General features: G+C 43.4%; 1 protein-coding gene across 1 annotated transcript in view; it reads left to right on the forward strand.

Annotated features, from left to right (window-relative positions):
• The window catches only part of fbn2b (fibrillin 2b), a 64,045-nt gene that overhangs the window by 10,015 nt on the left and 36,342 nt on the right, over window positions 1–17,688 (forward strand). The window contains exons 3-6 of the mRNA XM_070961438.1: window positions 3,665–3,747; window positions 3,908–4,009; window positions 10,675–10,770; window positions 11,560–11,655. Coding sequence (XP_070817539.1) covers window positions 3,665–3,747; window positions 3,908–4,009; window positions 10,675–10,770; window positions 11,560–11,655 — 377 coding nt within the window. The remainder of the gene's footprint in view (window positions 1–3,664; window positions 3,748–3,907; window positions 4,010–10,674; window positions 10,771–11,559; window positions 11,656–17,688) is intronic.

Below are 17,688 nucleotides of genomic sequence, written 5' to 3' on the forward strand. Positions count from 1 at the left end.
CCAAAGAAGCCATTGAAAACCTCACTTCTTCAGTCAATCAGAGCTCCAACTAACGATTGCTGCCACAATCGATTAATGTGTTTCCAAGAATATTTCATCCATTGTTTTGTCAAAATGACACATTATCATGAAGAATGCCAATTAGAATTAGCTAGAGGCCAAGGTGACTTTTTCCTGTTGGTCGTTTTATCACACCAACAATCCAAAACCCAAAGCTATGCAGTTCACTATTCCATCTGACAAAGAAAAGCGGTAAATTGTAGTTCTATTATAGTTATTTGGCCGACTCCATGTCTGAAACTCTCCATGAAACTGTCTTCCCCTTCGACTTTGAACTCTGACTACAGTATCCGCCTTTCCTTCATTCTTCATATTTCCCCTTGGATGAGGTGGCAGCCATTTTCCTTTTATTACTATTAATGGCAGTTAACGAGCAATCCACGGCCCGGGAGGCAACTTCAAAGAGTTAATCTCCTTTAGATTGAGCCCTGAGAACAGTAGGACATTTCAATATTGAGGAAAACCCCTGGGGCGTAAAACTCCTTTTTTATGGCTGTCTTTCATTCTGTTTTACTTCAGTTCATCCTCTAAAGCCTCCTCTCTGTGATAGGAGACCAGGCATTGACCTGGAGGGAAGACTAAGAGAGAGAGAAAGAGAGAGAGAGGAAGAATAACAAACCAGAACACCTCAGGGTCAGACCCCTATAATCCTTCATATATTGACATCCCCAAAGTCTGTAACAGTGGAAAGTCTTCGACGCTTTGTGGGGAAATATATCAGCGAAGAAGTTGGGCTCACTGCTCATTAAGTGTTGGAATGCTGATGTTTCGCTCTATGCATTTCTGAAGCTTTTTCGACGCTCCCTTTGGTTTGTGTGTTTGCCCCAGAAATTCAACCCCCACCAAGGGTCTGGCCTCTTCTTGCTTATGCTGCTTTCTCCTTTGTTTCCATATCTCTTTTTTCCGCTCCCACTCCTCCTCCTGCTTCCTCCTCTTCTCAACATAAACTTGTTTTGCTTTCCCTCCCACTGATCCCCTGTTCCTTTCCCACCGTCCTGTCTTCTCTTCTCCTAACCGCCAGTCTTCTCACTCTCTTCTCACTTTCTCTCTAAAACCAGCCCTCGCGTGTCTGTTTCTATGAATTTTCCAGAGAATCCACCGCTCTTGCCTTTTCGCCCCATCCTGTTTATTTTTATCTTCCTTCTTTGTTCGACCACTAATTCTACCTACGTAAATATCTCTCGTCTGCCTGCCCACCTGTTTGTCTGTCTCTCTGTCTCCCGTGCCATCTGGTAATGTGTTTGGAGGTGTGCTCTGCTCTCCATCCATCAGAGATTCAAACCCCAGCTGTCATATCCCTGGTGACAGCCCGATGTCACTACGGATAGCGTCTGGTCAGGAGGAGAGGAAGGTCATCTCTTTCACCCAGGAGGAAGTTGAGAAGTTCATCAGAGCTAACACTTAATTTCCAACTGTAGCTCTGTTCTCCTAATCTCCTGGTTTAGACTGCATATTTGACTAAAAGCTGTACATTTCTGTTGTAGTTTGTTGGTTCCTGACCAGGAAATAGTCCTGTATTACTGTGAATTGCTATTTTTATGCTTCAGTGTTCGGAGTTAAGCAAACAAAATATAATGTCTTAATTAGTGAGCTTTAAAGAGTCAGGCTAACTACTTTTCCCATTTCCAGTCTTTATGCTAAGCTAAGCTAACCTGCTTCTGGTTCCCACCACATATTTATTGTGGCGACATTAAGCAGTGGTATCAAGCTTCTCATCAAACTCTCAAGCAAGATAATTAGTATTTCCTAAAATGTCAAACTATTCCTTTAAGGATGGGTGTGTAGGATTTAGTGGCATCATGTGGTGAGATTGCGGATTGCAACAAACTGAAAACCCCTCACCAAAACAGCAAAGGCCCTCTATAGAGCCAATGTTTGGTTTGTCCATTCTGGGCTACCGTAGAAACATGGTCATGCAACATGTAGGACTCCATGGAAGAGAATCTGCTCCCTCTGTAGATATAAAGAGCTCATTCTGAGGTCACACACATTCTGATTTTCAGGTGATTATACACTAATGAAAACGTAAACATGAATATCATATTCCATTTCTGACGAGAGATACCCCTAAATCCTACACATGGGAAAAACCTGTAAAAACAGTTGTAAAATGTCCTCTCCGGCTCTGGAGGGAGGTGTGCAAAGGTTGAAAAAATAACCGTGATGGCGTCATACTGATATCATCAGACTTAAACTATTTGACAGTAAACATGCCTTATAAATTACAAATGAGTTTGAAAGATGAAGGCACTTAAAAGACAAGACCAATTAAACAGGCTGTTCAGTGGTATCATGGGAAGTGTCGCACTCATGCTCTTAAAAGTCAGAATATCTCAGCCTCTGCTTTATCAGTTGTGACATGTCTTTAAATCTGTTTCCCTCAGCTTTATGGACGTACAACACTAAAAGCCGTCGTGTATCCTTGGCCTGATGAGTTGTCTAATTTTACTCGTTCTCGGTCACCGTCAAAAAACACTGTGTAATCTAGCATCACTTTAAACAGTCATAAATTATGTCCTGGGGCCAGAAATTGTCTAGACTAAAGAGAAGTGATCCCTGTGGCAAATTGCTTTACCATGAGCATCTGGATCAGGCTTTATCCCAATTTACCAAGCTGTGGTCCCTCAACTCTCAGTCATGCCATCGCCAAATGCAAGCAACCAACCGCCAGCACGGATGACCACAGATATACCCGTCATTATATGCTTAGAAAAGTCACTAAGGATATCATTAGTACCACCGCATTGTTGGAATCCCTTCAGCTTGTTAACCAGCTTTATGCAGCGCATTTGGGCATTTCACTTGAGTGCACACGCTGACTCACGCACGCTTCCTCACAGTACATGGATTTCGGTTTTATGATTGATGCATGTTGGGATTTTTATGCCGTTTCTAAATAAACTGAGTTATAAGTAGGTGTGCAATTATTCACAGAAGATAAAAACTGAAGTGTTCTTTGCATTAGCTTGGAGGGCAGCTGCAAACCGCAGTCCTGCTGCTTGTTCCTGTGTGTGTGTTTGTTCGTGTGTGAGCAGAGGCCAGTCATCTCTAGATGTGGTTAAGCCATCTCCTCAGAGGAGAGCTTTGTGGCTAACCTGTCAGGCCAATCAACTGCACCATAAGCTGTGATGACTCTTACATCTGTCAGACAGGGTCAAAGGTTGCTGCAGACTCTCCACCAGTAAGAATCAGAGCTCTGTGTGTGTGTTGGGGGGCAGTGAAGGGGGGCAGCACTGGATATTTACCAGAGAACAGGACAGTATAGGCAGGCATGGAATTTGGGAGAAAGGAGGACTTTATACATCCTGTCCTTCCAAGTTTACATTCAGCCGTGAATGAAAACAAAATGCTACTCCTCATGTCCTGGGAGCTCTCACATTCCCTTCCCCTCCCCCCAGTCTGAAAATACCTCCATCCATCACTCGGGGAGGCTTTGTATCAAAGTTTGTTTTGTTTATCCTGAAAGCAGAGGCCATGCGGGTCTTGGGCAGCTCAGAAAATAACTTGTTACTTTGTGTATTTGTTTTGGGATTTTACTGAAATATGTTTGGGAGGTCTGGCTGAGTCGTGAATTTGTTTGTTCTGTCTTTCTTGTCTCTGTCAGGCCCAATGTGTGCGGCTCTCGCTTCCATTCATACTGCTGTCCAGGCTGGAAGACTCTACCAGGAGGGAACCAGTGTATTGTTCGTAAGTTCCTCCATCCTTAATCCTTTCCAGTGACACCACAAAGCTCAGTGGGGATGAGAAAGAAGCGTGGGATAATTTATGTTTGTTTCTTCATTTAAGGCTTGACATGAAAGACCCAGTTGAATTCACTCTCCTTTCCTCTTCCTCTTCCTCTCACCAGCAATTTGCAGGAATTCATGTGGCGATGGCTTCTGTTCCAGACCCAACATGTGTACCTGTTCAAGTGGCCAGCTCTCTCCCAGCTGTGGAGCAGGAGCAGGAGGTCAGTAACATACATACATATATACAGTAGCTGAAGCTTCATCAAACATCAAACCCCAACCTAAAGTGGTAGCAGACAAACTGAAGAAAAGCCATTGAGCTGCAGTCAGATGTATTTTGCAGTCCCCAAACACAAATTAGAAGCAACTCGATATTCAGTGTCTTGTTAAGGAGCACATTGATTTTGGGGGATCAAACCACCAACACTAGAAGATCTGAAACCATTAGTCAATTATGCAATCAGTCTATCGACCTATTTATATAAGTGATCAGTCAAGTCAGTCCCCAGTTCCAGCCTCTATGGTTGCTGCTTTTCTATGTCTTATGTGATTGTACACTTATTATTTTAAAGTTTTGACAGCTTATATCTGCCAGTTAAAAGTAAGGCTAAACTCAGCAGCCTGTTAGTTTATGTAGGTTAGGATGAAGACTGAAGACAGTTAGTCTGACCTAACTAAGGTGCCTGCCAGCAGCTCTAGTAAGCTGTCAATCTAGCTGTAAAAGCAAAGATAGTTGATGTGTCCTTTGTTCACTGTGTCGCATTAGATATGATGTCATGTTACTCAGGGTATTGACAGAGCTATTAACAGCCCCGTCCACATTTAAGAGTATTGTCTTTGGTTTAAACCCAGAACAGATCTCAGGTTTAAGGTCAGGTCATGCGTGGTTTCCAAGGGTACTATACCGAAAGTGTTTGGTGGAAACGTGGCTTAAATGACTGGGAGCAGTAACTTCCTGGAGACCCCGCTTGTTGCTTCGCAGCTGCTCCCAGCCAATAAATAGTTCAGCACATAACCCCTCATAAAATGGTGAAATGCAGTTTTTACACAAAGGTTTTTGTTGGAATTAAATAAATGGGATGAAATGTGTTTAAATCTTTAAAGATCTTTTGGACAGAACCACACGAGGTGTTTCCCCCTGTTTCCAGTCTTCGTGCTATGCTAAGCTATGCTAAGCTATGCTATGCTAACAGGTGTATGAGTGGCATCGATCTTCTCATCTAAGTCTCCACCAGAAAATGAAGCGCGTTTCCTAAAAAGACTATTAGCTTTGAAGCCAGCCCTCCCTAACAATGTGAGCTAGAGCAGATATCCATCAGTCAAGATAATATGAAATTCCGACACATAAGACTCCCTTTTCCATCAGTGTAAGTCCAGTTTTTTAAGTCCTGTGGACAATTCAAGCAACAGAACTGTGTAGTGGTCAGAGAGGGTTTCCTTCAACTGGCCTTTTGCTGGAGAGCCCAATGGTCACCTTATTTGATTCCTAACTGTACACAAAGATTGGCAGAATAATCTAGCAGATCATTGTTAGTACGGATGGAAAGTATAGAAATAGTGGTATTTTCCTGTTGTTCTTCTAAATGACCTTGAGCCTGACTTCACTCTATTGTGTGATCGTACTAAGTGGCCAAACTACTGATGAAATGGTATTGCTTGTTACACTGAGGAGTTTCAGTTTCTACTGATCCAATTATTCGGCTGTTTTTCAAATGTAATGGTTCCACCCCTCTCTCATGGGAGCCAGAATAGTACTGCAGCCAGTGTAATAGTAGTGTATAGGGTCCCAGGCCTGCGCTGCAGCCTGCAGGTCACAGGGTTTGTCAGGATTAAAGTAGAGAGTCTGGCTGCCACAGCTCAGTCTCCTGGACTTAGTTACAGACCACTCAGGATGTGTGTGTGTGTGTGTGTTTGGAGTAGAGCGAGGTGTTTTACTGCACATGCAGAGTGTGTGAAATCACGTTTGTCTTAGTGAGATTAGTGCAGTGTGTGCAGGGTTTAAGTATGAAGTTAATATGTGCCGGACATTGTCAGACATTGTCGTTAAGCAGCACTTTGGGAGCATGCAGAGAATGTGTCGATGTGTGTATTAAGTAGCGTGCAATATGTTCAGCTTCACTGCTTTAGTCGGCCAAAGTCGGCTCGTCAGTCACGCCTGGTCCCTGCCAGACCCTTTACACATGCTCACATTCCATTAAGCCTGCTAGCACACACATTTTCACTCACACAACTGCACACACTGACAGACACAGATACAGGCACTCACAGTCTTATAAAAAAAAACGCACTCACACAGTGAGCATCAGTTGGCTGTGACCCAGAGGTGTAAAACAGGATCTGTTCCAGCCATAAGTAAGGATGACCCTTAGAGGAAGGGCATGGAGGGTGGAGGGGAGAAAAACAGCCTCTGACCTGAATGGCAGGATACGCACAGATCTCCTGCAGAGTCAGTGCTTTGGCAAGAACTGTGTAGTCATGTTCCTTAGGGGCAGGAACGGTGCGAGAAAACAAAGCGATAAATTAGAGCAAGGGCTTAGTTGAGCTGGATCGACCTGATTGTCAAACTCTCAGCTTTCCTCCGCAGGTATTTATGATGGCTTTTCTACAGGTTTACAGGCAGCGGAGAGGCAGGGAAAGAAGCTACTGAGAGTATGATCTGAATAATCACAGACAACTTTATTGTTCTCTGATTACTAAATGGGAAACATGTTCCAGTGCACTGTTAAGAGTGTATCACTGCAAAGTACCCTTGTCTGACCTCTGGCTTTCATGAAGGCCAGGGGTCAAATAGCTTTACGACCTGAGACCCCATCAGTGAGCACTGAATGCTTTGGAATGACCATGCAACATCGGAGCTCACATTATGTGGTTAAAGTAGATTAGTCCCCAACACGAAGCTGTATTCTACTAAACTGTGAAGAAGCTGTTCATTTCCTCACTGACCACCATGCATCTACTCCTCAACTCTACCGTGTCTAAATCTTTGTTATATTTGGGTTAGATGTTCCCATTATCTTTGCTCCAGTTGCTATTTGGTTATAAAGCTTTGTTTGTATTTGAATTCCCACAGAGCCATCCTCACTGTTTTAGATGTGTGTAACATATTACGAAGTAGAAAACTGTTTTCACAACATTATCCGTCTCGGAGGGTTCAGGCCATGCCAAGGAAAGGCAAACACTGCTCATTGTAGATCTTGTCTTCCCAAATGTGCTAACTCCCAAATTCAGCTTTTGGAGAGAGTCCACCATTTAACAGGATAATTCAGTGCAGTTGGAGACAAATTGCAGCTCCATGGAGATCCGTTTGGAAACGCCAATTTCCTCTGCCTTAATTATACAGCCTGATTCTAGCACCCTGGTTCGCCGGGTTATAGATAGCATCTTTATGTCTCACATCTTGCCTGTGGAATGCAGAGGTTTAAATAAATCAGCAACACATTTGTGATTTTCTACATGTAATCCATATGTCTGTGATTATTGTTGTGTCCACACAGATGGTTGTCGATGATTCCTTTTTTTATGACTCTTCCTGGAATCTTTGCTGTTTGCCAATACAATACAAGCACGTGTTTCTGTGGATAGCCTGGCAGGACTTATGGAATTTACTCAGATCCAGAAAAAGAAAAGTGAAATCTTCACAAAGCCAAGGTGGCTTTGTAATGCATGAGTCACATTTACTGATAACCTGGAGTTACGTGTCACTTCCCAGACGACAAGGGTTCACGCTGTAAGTCATCCTTGTAATAAACCCACTGACAATTTAGGGCAGAGCAGCTGTGCTGAGGGCTGTAGGGCCATCTTTATAACCTTGTCTTCCCATAACCATAATTACGAAATCATTACCACAGTCCCTAATGCTGAGAAACAGCTGTCTTTAGACTGACAGGCTTCCATTGACTGCATAGGCCTTTTTAATTAGAAGCCGCGTTGCTTCAACGTAGCCCATCTTGACCGCAAAGTAATGCTCTGTGCTGTTAGGTATTAGGTACGCAAGCAAATAAATTGGTCTCATTTACCCAGAAAGCTGATAATGTGTGTGAGGTACAGAGTTCAAGCTGGAGGACTGTGAGTTTCCAAGAATGGAAAGAAATCTTTGTATTTGACTGTCAACCTCCTTTGACAGCATCTAATGCAGCTTTCTGTTTCACTACATCGACCATCAGTGCTGAAACTGAGGCCGACTTGTCACTGGTCCCCGGGGTGTGTGTAAATCAGGACAAAACACAGCTATAAAGCTCCTCCGTTTTCCATCAGACACATGCACCCGCACACACACACACACACACATACACACACTCAACACACAAGCCTGGACTTCCTGTGTTTCGCAGCCCCTCGTAAAAAACACCCAGATGTGAGCAGCTCACCGACGACACTACCAGAATACAGAGGTGCATTGTGGTGCTGCAAAGCTACACCCAGCTCCTTTTGCTCAACGTCTGGAAGACTCACACACACGCACATGCACACACACACATATCCCCCCACCCTGTTGATCCACACATGCAGCTTTCCAGGCATGGGTCATTTGGGCAAACCATCTCTCTCCACCTGCGGGGATGAAGTGCCATGAGGAGGGGGAGCAAGAGGCGAAGTTAACCAGTGAGATCATCTCCTTCTGTCTCCAAATGTGCTTGTTTGCTTCCTCCTCCTCCTCCTTCTCCCATCTAGTTCCTGTTAGAAAAAAACACGACACCTCCATCTCCCCAGCACCTGTCCCATCATCCTCTGCTCCTGAGGGCAGAAAGTTCAGCGACTATAGAGACTTTCTGCAGTGTTTCTCGTCCCACAAGCCAGAGCCAAAAACCTTTTCCCCATAAGTTCTTGACCTATTTAGAAACACTTTTTTTCCTGAGGTGGGGGACTTGAAAAATGGAGGAGTTTACCCAAGTTGCCCTCAGGTTTGGAGGAGTCTCCACTGCAGCACGCTGGATTGGTTATCTTCACTGTTTGTTCCATGGCAGGGAATACTGAAATCACTCAGTGCAATGATTATTCATGTTTCACATCACTGCCCCAACTGTTGGCCTTGAGCGAAGAAAGAGCGTCAGTAGAGTGTACAACATTATCCTCATGCCTCGAACGTAAGTTCATGTTGAAACCTGAGAGGAAGACCTGACCCATCTCCAGAAAGCGAGAGACAGCACACTAGTTCACTGACTTACAAACCCGGCCTGCCCCAGAGTCCCAAACTATTTGCTTTAATTTATCACCATATGCCATGAGACATAATCCAGACAAAAAGGAGATCCTGCCAAATCTGTGCACTTAGTCTGCCAAGTGTTTCACAGGAGAAAGTTAACTGGAATTCCTTCTTGACTGTAGATACATTAAATACATGGAGCAAATGAAAGCTTTGTTGACAGTTCTGGTGAATTACACCTATGCCTTGCATTTACTGAAACTACACAAGCTCCACATCCAAGATTCGTGCTGTTGCGCTTCGACTCATGTAAGTGAAGTCTGTCCTGTGTGAGCTGCCGGTAAGGGCAGGCGTGGGTGATCACAATGAAAAGCTACCTAAGAGTATATTCACTCATCATGACTCACACACGTCATGTTCAGTGTGTTTGGGCACAGTCACAATAAGTGGGTGGATTATAGAGGCTGAAATGCCTCCTGCCTCAAGTGTGCAAACTCAGAAAGTCTCATTAGACAAACTCAGCTACGGGGAAGCTCAGTCATTTCCCCTCTGCTCCACAGCTCTGCATGCCAGAAATTTTAAAGAGAGAAAGAGACATAAACAGGCAGATGGAGAGAGAGAGGGAGGAAATTAATGTTGAACTTGCGATTAAGATATAGACAGAAGAGCATGAATGGCGCAGAGGGAACAGGCAAAAGTGGAGGAAGGAAGAAGAATAAGGGGAGACTAAAGGACAATAAAATATCCTGTTGAGCCAGGATAAAAGAAAGTAGAGGATGCAAGGAAACATAAAGAGGATACAGTTCTCTCACATCCAGCACTCTACTGTAGGTGTCTCTCCTCTTGTGTTTGGTAAAAAGCTGACTCTGCAGAAAGCTGCAAGTCTGCCAGTTAGTTTCCTTTATTAAAACTCCTGCTATGTGTTTGAGACTGTCAGATTGGCCCTCTCACAGTCTGGTAAAGCAGTCTGCCAGCCAGGAGGCTCCTGCCTCACATAGACATCCTTCATAGACATTGTAATACCTGTACCACCACAGCACTTTTGGTTTGTTTACCCACAATTCAAATTTACTCCCTCCTCTTTCTCTTACATTCGCTCCTCCATGCAGCCTGTTTGGATTTTTGCTGCCGTCGTACTTAACTTCACATCCCCCTCACCCACGTTCCTTCTCCTCTCAGCAAATTCCTGACTGACTGACTGACTGACTGACTGACTGTAGCATACAGCTGGCTCGACTTATGGCCTACCCCCAGTCTGCTTGATTGGCTTTGGTTTTGTGGCCTGGGGGTCTTTGGGCCTTGTCTGTTCATCTAAAGCTGCCAGAGAAACACTGACATCGTTCAAAGCCAGCTGAAGCGGAAAAAGCCTCTTAATGTGTTAAAGTGACCATGGTTATTTAACTCTCAGGTGTTTGGAAACAACTCTAAATGCTCTTTTCATTGGGTAATAATATAAAGAAGTAATCTAATCAGTTAATTGATTAAGGCCCATTTCTTTAGTCATCAAGGCTTATTTTGGTTGATAATACAAGTAAAAGCATTTGAATAAAAGCTTTCTAATGAAGTAGGAATTGACTCAAAGCACATGTTCTGCGTTCTTGTTCTTATTTATTTTGTGGTGATACTGCAGCTTGATAAAATGGTAGGGTCATCTCTGAAGTGTTATCTCTTCACAGTTGTCTGTGAATCTTTCCTCATGCCCTTCCCATCCCTCACCCCCCCCCCCCTTCTTCTCTCCTGCAGTTCAGTCCTGTAACGTCAGGTGTATGAATGGAGGCAGCTGCACAGAGGACTCGTGCTCCTGCCCCAAAGGCTACACAGGCAGCCACTGTGGACAGCGTGAGTGACAGCTGCTGCGCAGTCAGCACACCAGTCATGTACAGTGTGTATGTGTATGTATGTTGGTAGCTGCAGGGCTCTGGAGAAAACGAAAGCAATCCGGTTGTCTTTGCGACAGTGGTGCCAACAATAATACCACTTAGAAACACAAGGAAGGGTTGAAAAGTTGCCTATTTCCACTTTAAATTTTGTACTTTATTAATCCCTCATTGGGGAAATTCAATTCTTACACTCTGTTGTCATTATTCATTACCACATATGCACATGCACAGGACCTATAGACGTGGATTAGTTACCACATAGTAGCAGTTGTGTATTTGGTGAAAGAAAGAGTAAAGAAGGATAAAAAGGGCAGCACACTGCATATTTCTGTCCTTTATTTGGACTTCTTGAATATGCGGCTGCTTTTTTTCAAGCCTTTATTTGCAGCATGTACAATCAGAAGCCCAGCACACTGTATGCATGAGAAATACACGGTCAGACAAGAAAAGTACTATGTTGTTTAAGGCTTACATCAGGTTTGGGTTAGAGCAAAGTTTAAAGTGATGCACGAAGTGAAGGGAGTCGTTGTCATTGTCTTGAGAACTGATGTCATGAGCGAAAATCCTCACATATGTTTGCATTACAAATATACAATACAGCATGTGTTTATGTGTGGGTGATGCAAATGATTAAAAAGTGAAGTCATTTGAAGCCATGTGTAAGATCTGTGTTTGTAAGAGAAAGAGAGAGTGCGTGCGAAGTGTGTAATTCTGTTTGAATCACCCTTTTTCCCTCTGTCTCCTGTAGCTGTGTGTGAGAATGGCTGCCAGAACGGTGGGCGCTGCATCGGACCCAACAGATGTGCCTGCGTCTATGGTTTCACTGGCCCGCAGTGCGAGAGAGGTGAGAGTTCATCCTGGTTTCTGTGTTGATACAGTATGTTATGATTCTCCGCCGTCTTCCTTTCAGCTCAGTCTTGTTCAGATATGATAGAGACCTGCTGGTACGTACCCTTGCTTGGTTACAACCTGGTTCTCATATTGGTAGTTTTGGTGTGAATTCATGTTAGTTATATGAATATATAACGACTCAGTTAGCTAGTTTTATGTAATGTTATCATAACTGCTGAATGATTATGATCACCACCACTGCATGAAAATAAAGCTCAGGTTGTAAAAAAGTGGAATTTCTCTTTGAAACAAACCCCACTGTGACTAAAATAGCCTTTATCGAGCTCGGGAGTCAACCGAGCCAGGAGGTGGAAGCCAAGCAGTCAGGGTGGAGGCCTGGTTTTATCAATACAATCCCTTTCCACACACATACTCTAATGTTAAGGAAGATATCGAACCAGGAAGGCTTTGATGTGGCCGTGCGGTCATGATCACCGTTCCTATCAGTCCAGACAGTACTTCAGTGACTGGTGAGCAGTCAGGCTCTCCTAACGTAGATTACTTCATAACGTTAGCTCAGACAGACAGTGGGTGTTCGTCTCCTGAGCTTTGAACTGAAGCCCGAGGTATGTGTGTGGTGGGAAGTGATGGCAGGGTGTTGGAAGTAGGTGGTACAGTCCTGTGGCAGATGGAAAAAATACCTGAACTGATGGCCGTGCTTAATTTCTGTTCACCTCAGTTCACCCTTACAGAGAAGGAGAGGAACTTTAACACTTTCAGATACTCTCTGTCACCAGACTCACCTTTCTGTGACCCTCACCTTCCACCTCCCCCCTCTCCCCCCTGCTGTTACCTTCACTGAAGTAGAGGAAAGTTCTTGGCCTGTAATTTCACTCACCTCATTGATCCCAGCTTTGCATTTCTTTTTCCTACCATATAACACACTTATGTACTGTATGTATGTATGTATGTATGTATGTATGTATGTATGTATGTATGTATGTATGTATGTATGTATGTATGTATGTATGTATGTATGTATGCATGCATGCATGCATGTATGTATGCATGTATGTATGTATGTATGTATGTATGTATGTATGTATGTATGTATGTATGTATGTATGTATGTATGTATGTATGTATACTTGTTTAAAAAAAGATGCCCTCCCCATCCCAAATCTCCCTTTCTCCAGTCTCAAATTGTTATATTCACTCCTTTTTTCCCCTATATTTCTAACTGTGGCCACCACTTCATTAAAATTCTAACATTTCTGGCCTTCCTCTTGCTCTCTGTCCCTCATCTTATTTCGCCATGAAACTCTGGGGTCTTGTTTTGTTGGGATATGCAACATTTCAGGGGTTGGGAGAGCCTTAGAGACATCTGGCAATAAATGCCCCCTCCTTCCCCCAACACCCCCACAGGACTGACAGAATAGACTCTCTTTGTGGAGTGATCGTGGACATTTCCTGATGAGAAGTGGAGGAAGGTAGGGAGGACAGAGAGAGAGGGAGAGAGGGATGGAGGGGAAGAAGAAGGGAGGGACAGGGTGAAAATGAAAATGGACTCCCCAGCTGTGTACACAAAGCCTGGTGGGGGGAGTACAAACACTTCATGTTGGAGGAATGGGGACCTGCACATAGTCTCAGGGGAAACACATGTAAATCTTTGTTTGTGTCTGTTTTTGGTGCCAAAGATCCATCACAGAGAAAGAGGAGATGAACTTAACTTGTCAAATTAACAGCATTATTCATAACAAATCATGTTATTGGGAACAGAAATTTAAATGATCCTAGCTACCCTGTTGGACTTGAAAATTGAAAGTTGGACCTCAACTATGATGTACTTACTGAAATATCTAAATTTCCTTAGTGGCATGTTTGCCACTAAGGAAATTTAGATATTTCAGTTTGCCAGAAACAGTTTAGTGGAATTGTTGGCAAACTGACCAAAAAAATCATTTTCAAATTTAGAGACTAAATATCCTCTGAGATGTTCAATAATGATGATAAATGACCAGGCCATTGCTTTAATATTGGGTTTGGCCTGCAAAGGATGGAGCGTTCCTGGAGTAACCTTTGGTGCTGTTATGACTCTGTTGTATATTGTGGTTTGAGAGTTTGTGTTACTGAGTCCATGGTTCAGTAGATTTACTGTGTGATTCAATGAGAAGACAGCTGATGAGCTGTGATTATAAAGGCAGTGAAAGTCAGCCAGTGTGGGTGAACTGGGTGTGTGGGATGGAGTCATGGGAAACCCCTGTGTGTTCTAGCGTCTGGGATGTGTGTGCACGTGCGGCTGTGTGTTTGTGCGTGTGCCTGAGGCTTGCTGACTTCGGTTAGCATGAGGCGGGGTTGGAGTTAGTCATTACTCCTTAAATCAGGAAAAAGTTCTCACCATCTCTGCCGTGAGTGTCCTGTCATTGTGCAGCAGCTATATGTGTGTGTGTCACGCCGTTTTGTTTCTGTATATGTGTGCATGCATGGCTTGTGTTAGCTTTTGGCTTGCTGTCTCTATGGTAATGTCCTCTGACAGTTGGTCAGTTGATCCATCACTTTGGTCAAAACTGAAAAATCTCAACACCTCCATATATTTGGTCCAGACATTCGTGTTTCTCAGAGGATGACGTCTAATGATTTTGGCAATCCTCTGACTTTTCCTCTAGCACCAATAGCAAGTTTTCCACTTATCCGGGGAAATATCTCAACATCTACTTACCTATCTTATCTTAATGGATCGGAACATTGCCCACATTTTCATGGTTTTCATGCTTAGATGATACTGACTTTGCCTCTAATGCCACCATGAGATTGATACTTGCAGACTCTTAGTCTTGTTGTACTATTTACATTATGTGTGTGCATTATACAACAATATGTGCCACGATGCGTTCGTTAATATGTTTGTGTTAATGTACATTTTCACATTTCACCTATTGGTACACTAACTGTGAGTGCTGCTGATGCGTGTTTGCAGAAGCTTTGGCCCATTACACTGGCTCTTCTCCAGTTCTGCTCAGTCTCTGTAGTCAGTCCCAAACCCAGCCTGTGGCCCAGTCCAGAGCAAATAAATCATTAATCCCAAAGGAGCAATTTTGCCCCCCAGCAGGTGGTGACGTCAAGGCCATTTTGAGGTGCTGGAAGTGTAGGACGTTGTGCTATTTCTGTTGTATTGACTCTGGATAAGAGTGGACAGAACATGGCTGGACAGGATGGCTGCGCTGGTGGATGGGTGGGACTCAGGGGCAGGCACAGGCCACTCAGTGGAAAATATTCCCAGTGACAATTTAGTTTGAGTCAGCCAGTTCGGAGCCATGCTAAATTTGATTTACAGCAAGTCTGTAAATTACATACTAATGCAGCATGACGTTCCCTCTTAATGTAGTGGACGTATGTGTGTTTTCCATATGCAGAAATTTCTGCTACAAGACACATATTGAGACCTATTGAGCCACAATGGAGCAAATATCAATTTAGAGTCAGAAGAACCTCCAAAGAGTGTTTTAAAATTCTACAACACCATGTTTTAATCCATGTCCGGAAATATGTCTCACTGGACTAGCATAGAGTAATGAGCCCTGCGCCTCATCCAGATACTATGCATAATTATATGCTCTGAATGAAATCATCATGTTGCGTATTAAGTGTAATTAGGAACGTCACTTTTCACAAGCTGCTTTTAATGCCTCATTTTCACGGGGGTACTAAAGTTTGATGATCCATCTCATAAACAAAAAGTTGAGGAAATTATTCGACAGCACCCAGGCCAAATTTAAGGGCTCTGGTTTGTTCAAATCAACATTTGAGTGGCCTCACGGGACGGCGATGAAGGCTGTCTTTGATCTGGCCTGATGAAAAATGGACCGATTCACTCTCGCTGCAGTTAAGAAAGCACTACAAAGACTTCTGCCTCACTGAATAGCTAACGTGTCCCGAGAGTGGGAGTTGTTGATGGAGTCTGGAGCCCACTTGCCCGACTGTGTTTTTGCCTGGCAGTGTCTGCATTCAATGGAGTCTGCGTTATTGTTCCACCACTGCACAGTATTGTGATGGGAAGTTTCCCAAAACATGACAAAAATAGAAATAGAAGTCAAGATGGATTTTACAGCACAATGGGTGAGATATAGAAACAATGGCAAAGGAACGCCGTGAGATATGACATCACAGTTCGTGTTAGTATAGACACCCAAAGTTATTATGTTAAAAATGCCTGATAATTACTGCTTTTAATAACTATTTTGTGTCGATTTTCCATGTAGTCATGTGTGTTCTGCGCAGTGTAGTCACTCTCACACACAGCGGTTAGCTCGAGGCTTCACATTTTAAGATCTCAGTAGGCTGCAGAGGGCTTATCTCTCCCAGTGCCATTCTCCCACAGTTGTTATCCCCTGCATGCATGTGTGTGTGTGTGTGTGTGTGTGTGTGTGTGTGTGTGTGTGTGTGTGTGTGTGTGTGTGCCATGTCAAACATTTAGTCACGTTTGGGTGACTTCTTTTGGTGTGGAAGAAATGAAAGGAGCAGAGTCTTTGAGGAATGATTAGAGATAAAGGAAAAGAGTGAATTCAAGCTTGTTGATAATGGCACTGATAAGACAAATAGAGACTGCTATGGTTGGCTATAAAGAGGTCAAATGTACGAAACACACAGACAGGAACACACACACACACACACACACACACACACACACACACACACACACACACACACACACACACACACACACACACACACACACACACACACACACACACACACACACACACACACACACACACACAGACAAACAAACAAGCCCACACATTTGAATCATTTATTTATATCCACATCAACATAAGGACACACGGACGTAAACACAGCGATGCAATCAGAAATTCCGCAAGATCCGCCAGACATGTGCTAAGTGTGCACACACTGACCAAACAGGAACACACACACACATACACACATACACACAGGATAATTAGAACATTTCTTCACAGGTGAGTAACGGCATGACGTTTAGACTCGGAGTAAATCTTCCAGCTGTATAAAGTCTAGAAGGGACATCCGGTTTGAAAACACATGCACACGCACACACACACACACGTACGCACGCACGCACGCACACACACACACACACACACACACACACACACACACACACACACCCAGAGGCAAATGTGTATGCATATATTTCTTCTCTTTATTCATTTGACTTGTTGACCTCTTGTCAGAGGAAAGTATGTATAAATGATTATGGCTTCATTTCCATGTGATCAACTCATATTTCAAGAGTCTTATCTTCCCCAGACTTCCCCTCCTGGGAGTTTTGTAAATACTTCAGCAGTTATTAATGAATATGAAATGGTTTTTTTCCCCTCCTCTTCTCCTCAGCTATTCCTCTCTCCCTGTCTTTTTGCTTCTAGTGGTCAGGTCAATGCCCCGTCCCATCTCCCAGATCCCACTGCTGGACAGGGTTGATGGGAATATGATTTCCCAGAAGGCTTTGAGTTCCAGACAGGATTACATTTTCTCACCTCAGCCCTTACAGTAATTCATCTTCCTTAAATCCACATTTCATCGGAGCAAACAGAAATAGTCTTTAATGAGTGATCAAGTCTTTTTTTTTTTCATGCGGTTGGCTTCACTACAAGAACATCATCATATGTGAAGGGTTAGATCCCGTTAACATTGCCTGATATGACTGTCTAGCTAATCTTTGTGGACTGATCTAGGTGAAAGGTCACATGTGCATTCTTGGCTTTAAGCAAAATCTGGACTGGGTTACTACTGGCAGCGGTTCATGGAAATCCTTTATCAAAAGTGCTGATGTTTACAAAATAAAAGCATTAGGAACTTGTAAGAATGAAAAGACACGTTCTCATTATCAGAGGAAAGGGACATTATTCATTGTGATGGATGCTGATTTTGAGCATAGAGGTCACGAATGAAAGTGGAAAAGGCTGAATGAGACACAGAGGATGCTAACAGAAGATTTAGGAGTGGACAGATAATAAAAGAGAGGATGTGATGAATGTTTTTGATCTATTGAGCAATTTGAACACTA

This window comes from Chaetodon trifascialis, chromosome 4 (genome assembly GCF_039877785.1).
Source record: "Chaetodon trifascialis isolate fChaTrf1 chromosome 4, fChaTrf1.hap1, whole genome shotgun sequence".
Taxonomy (NCBI): Eukaryota; Metazoa; Chordata; class Actinopteri; order Chaetodontiformes; family Chaetodontidae; genus Chaetodon; species Chaetodon trifascialis.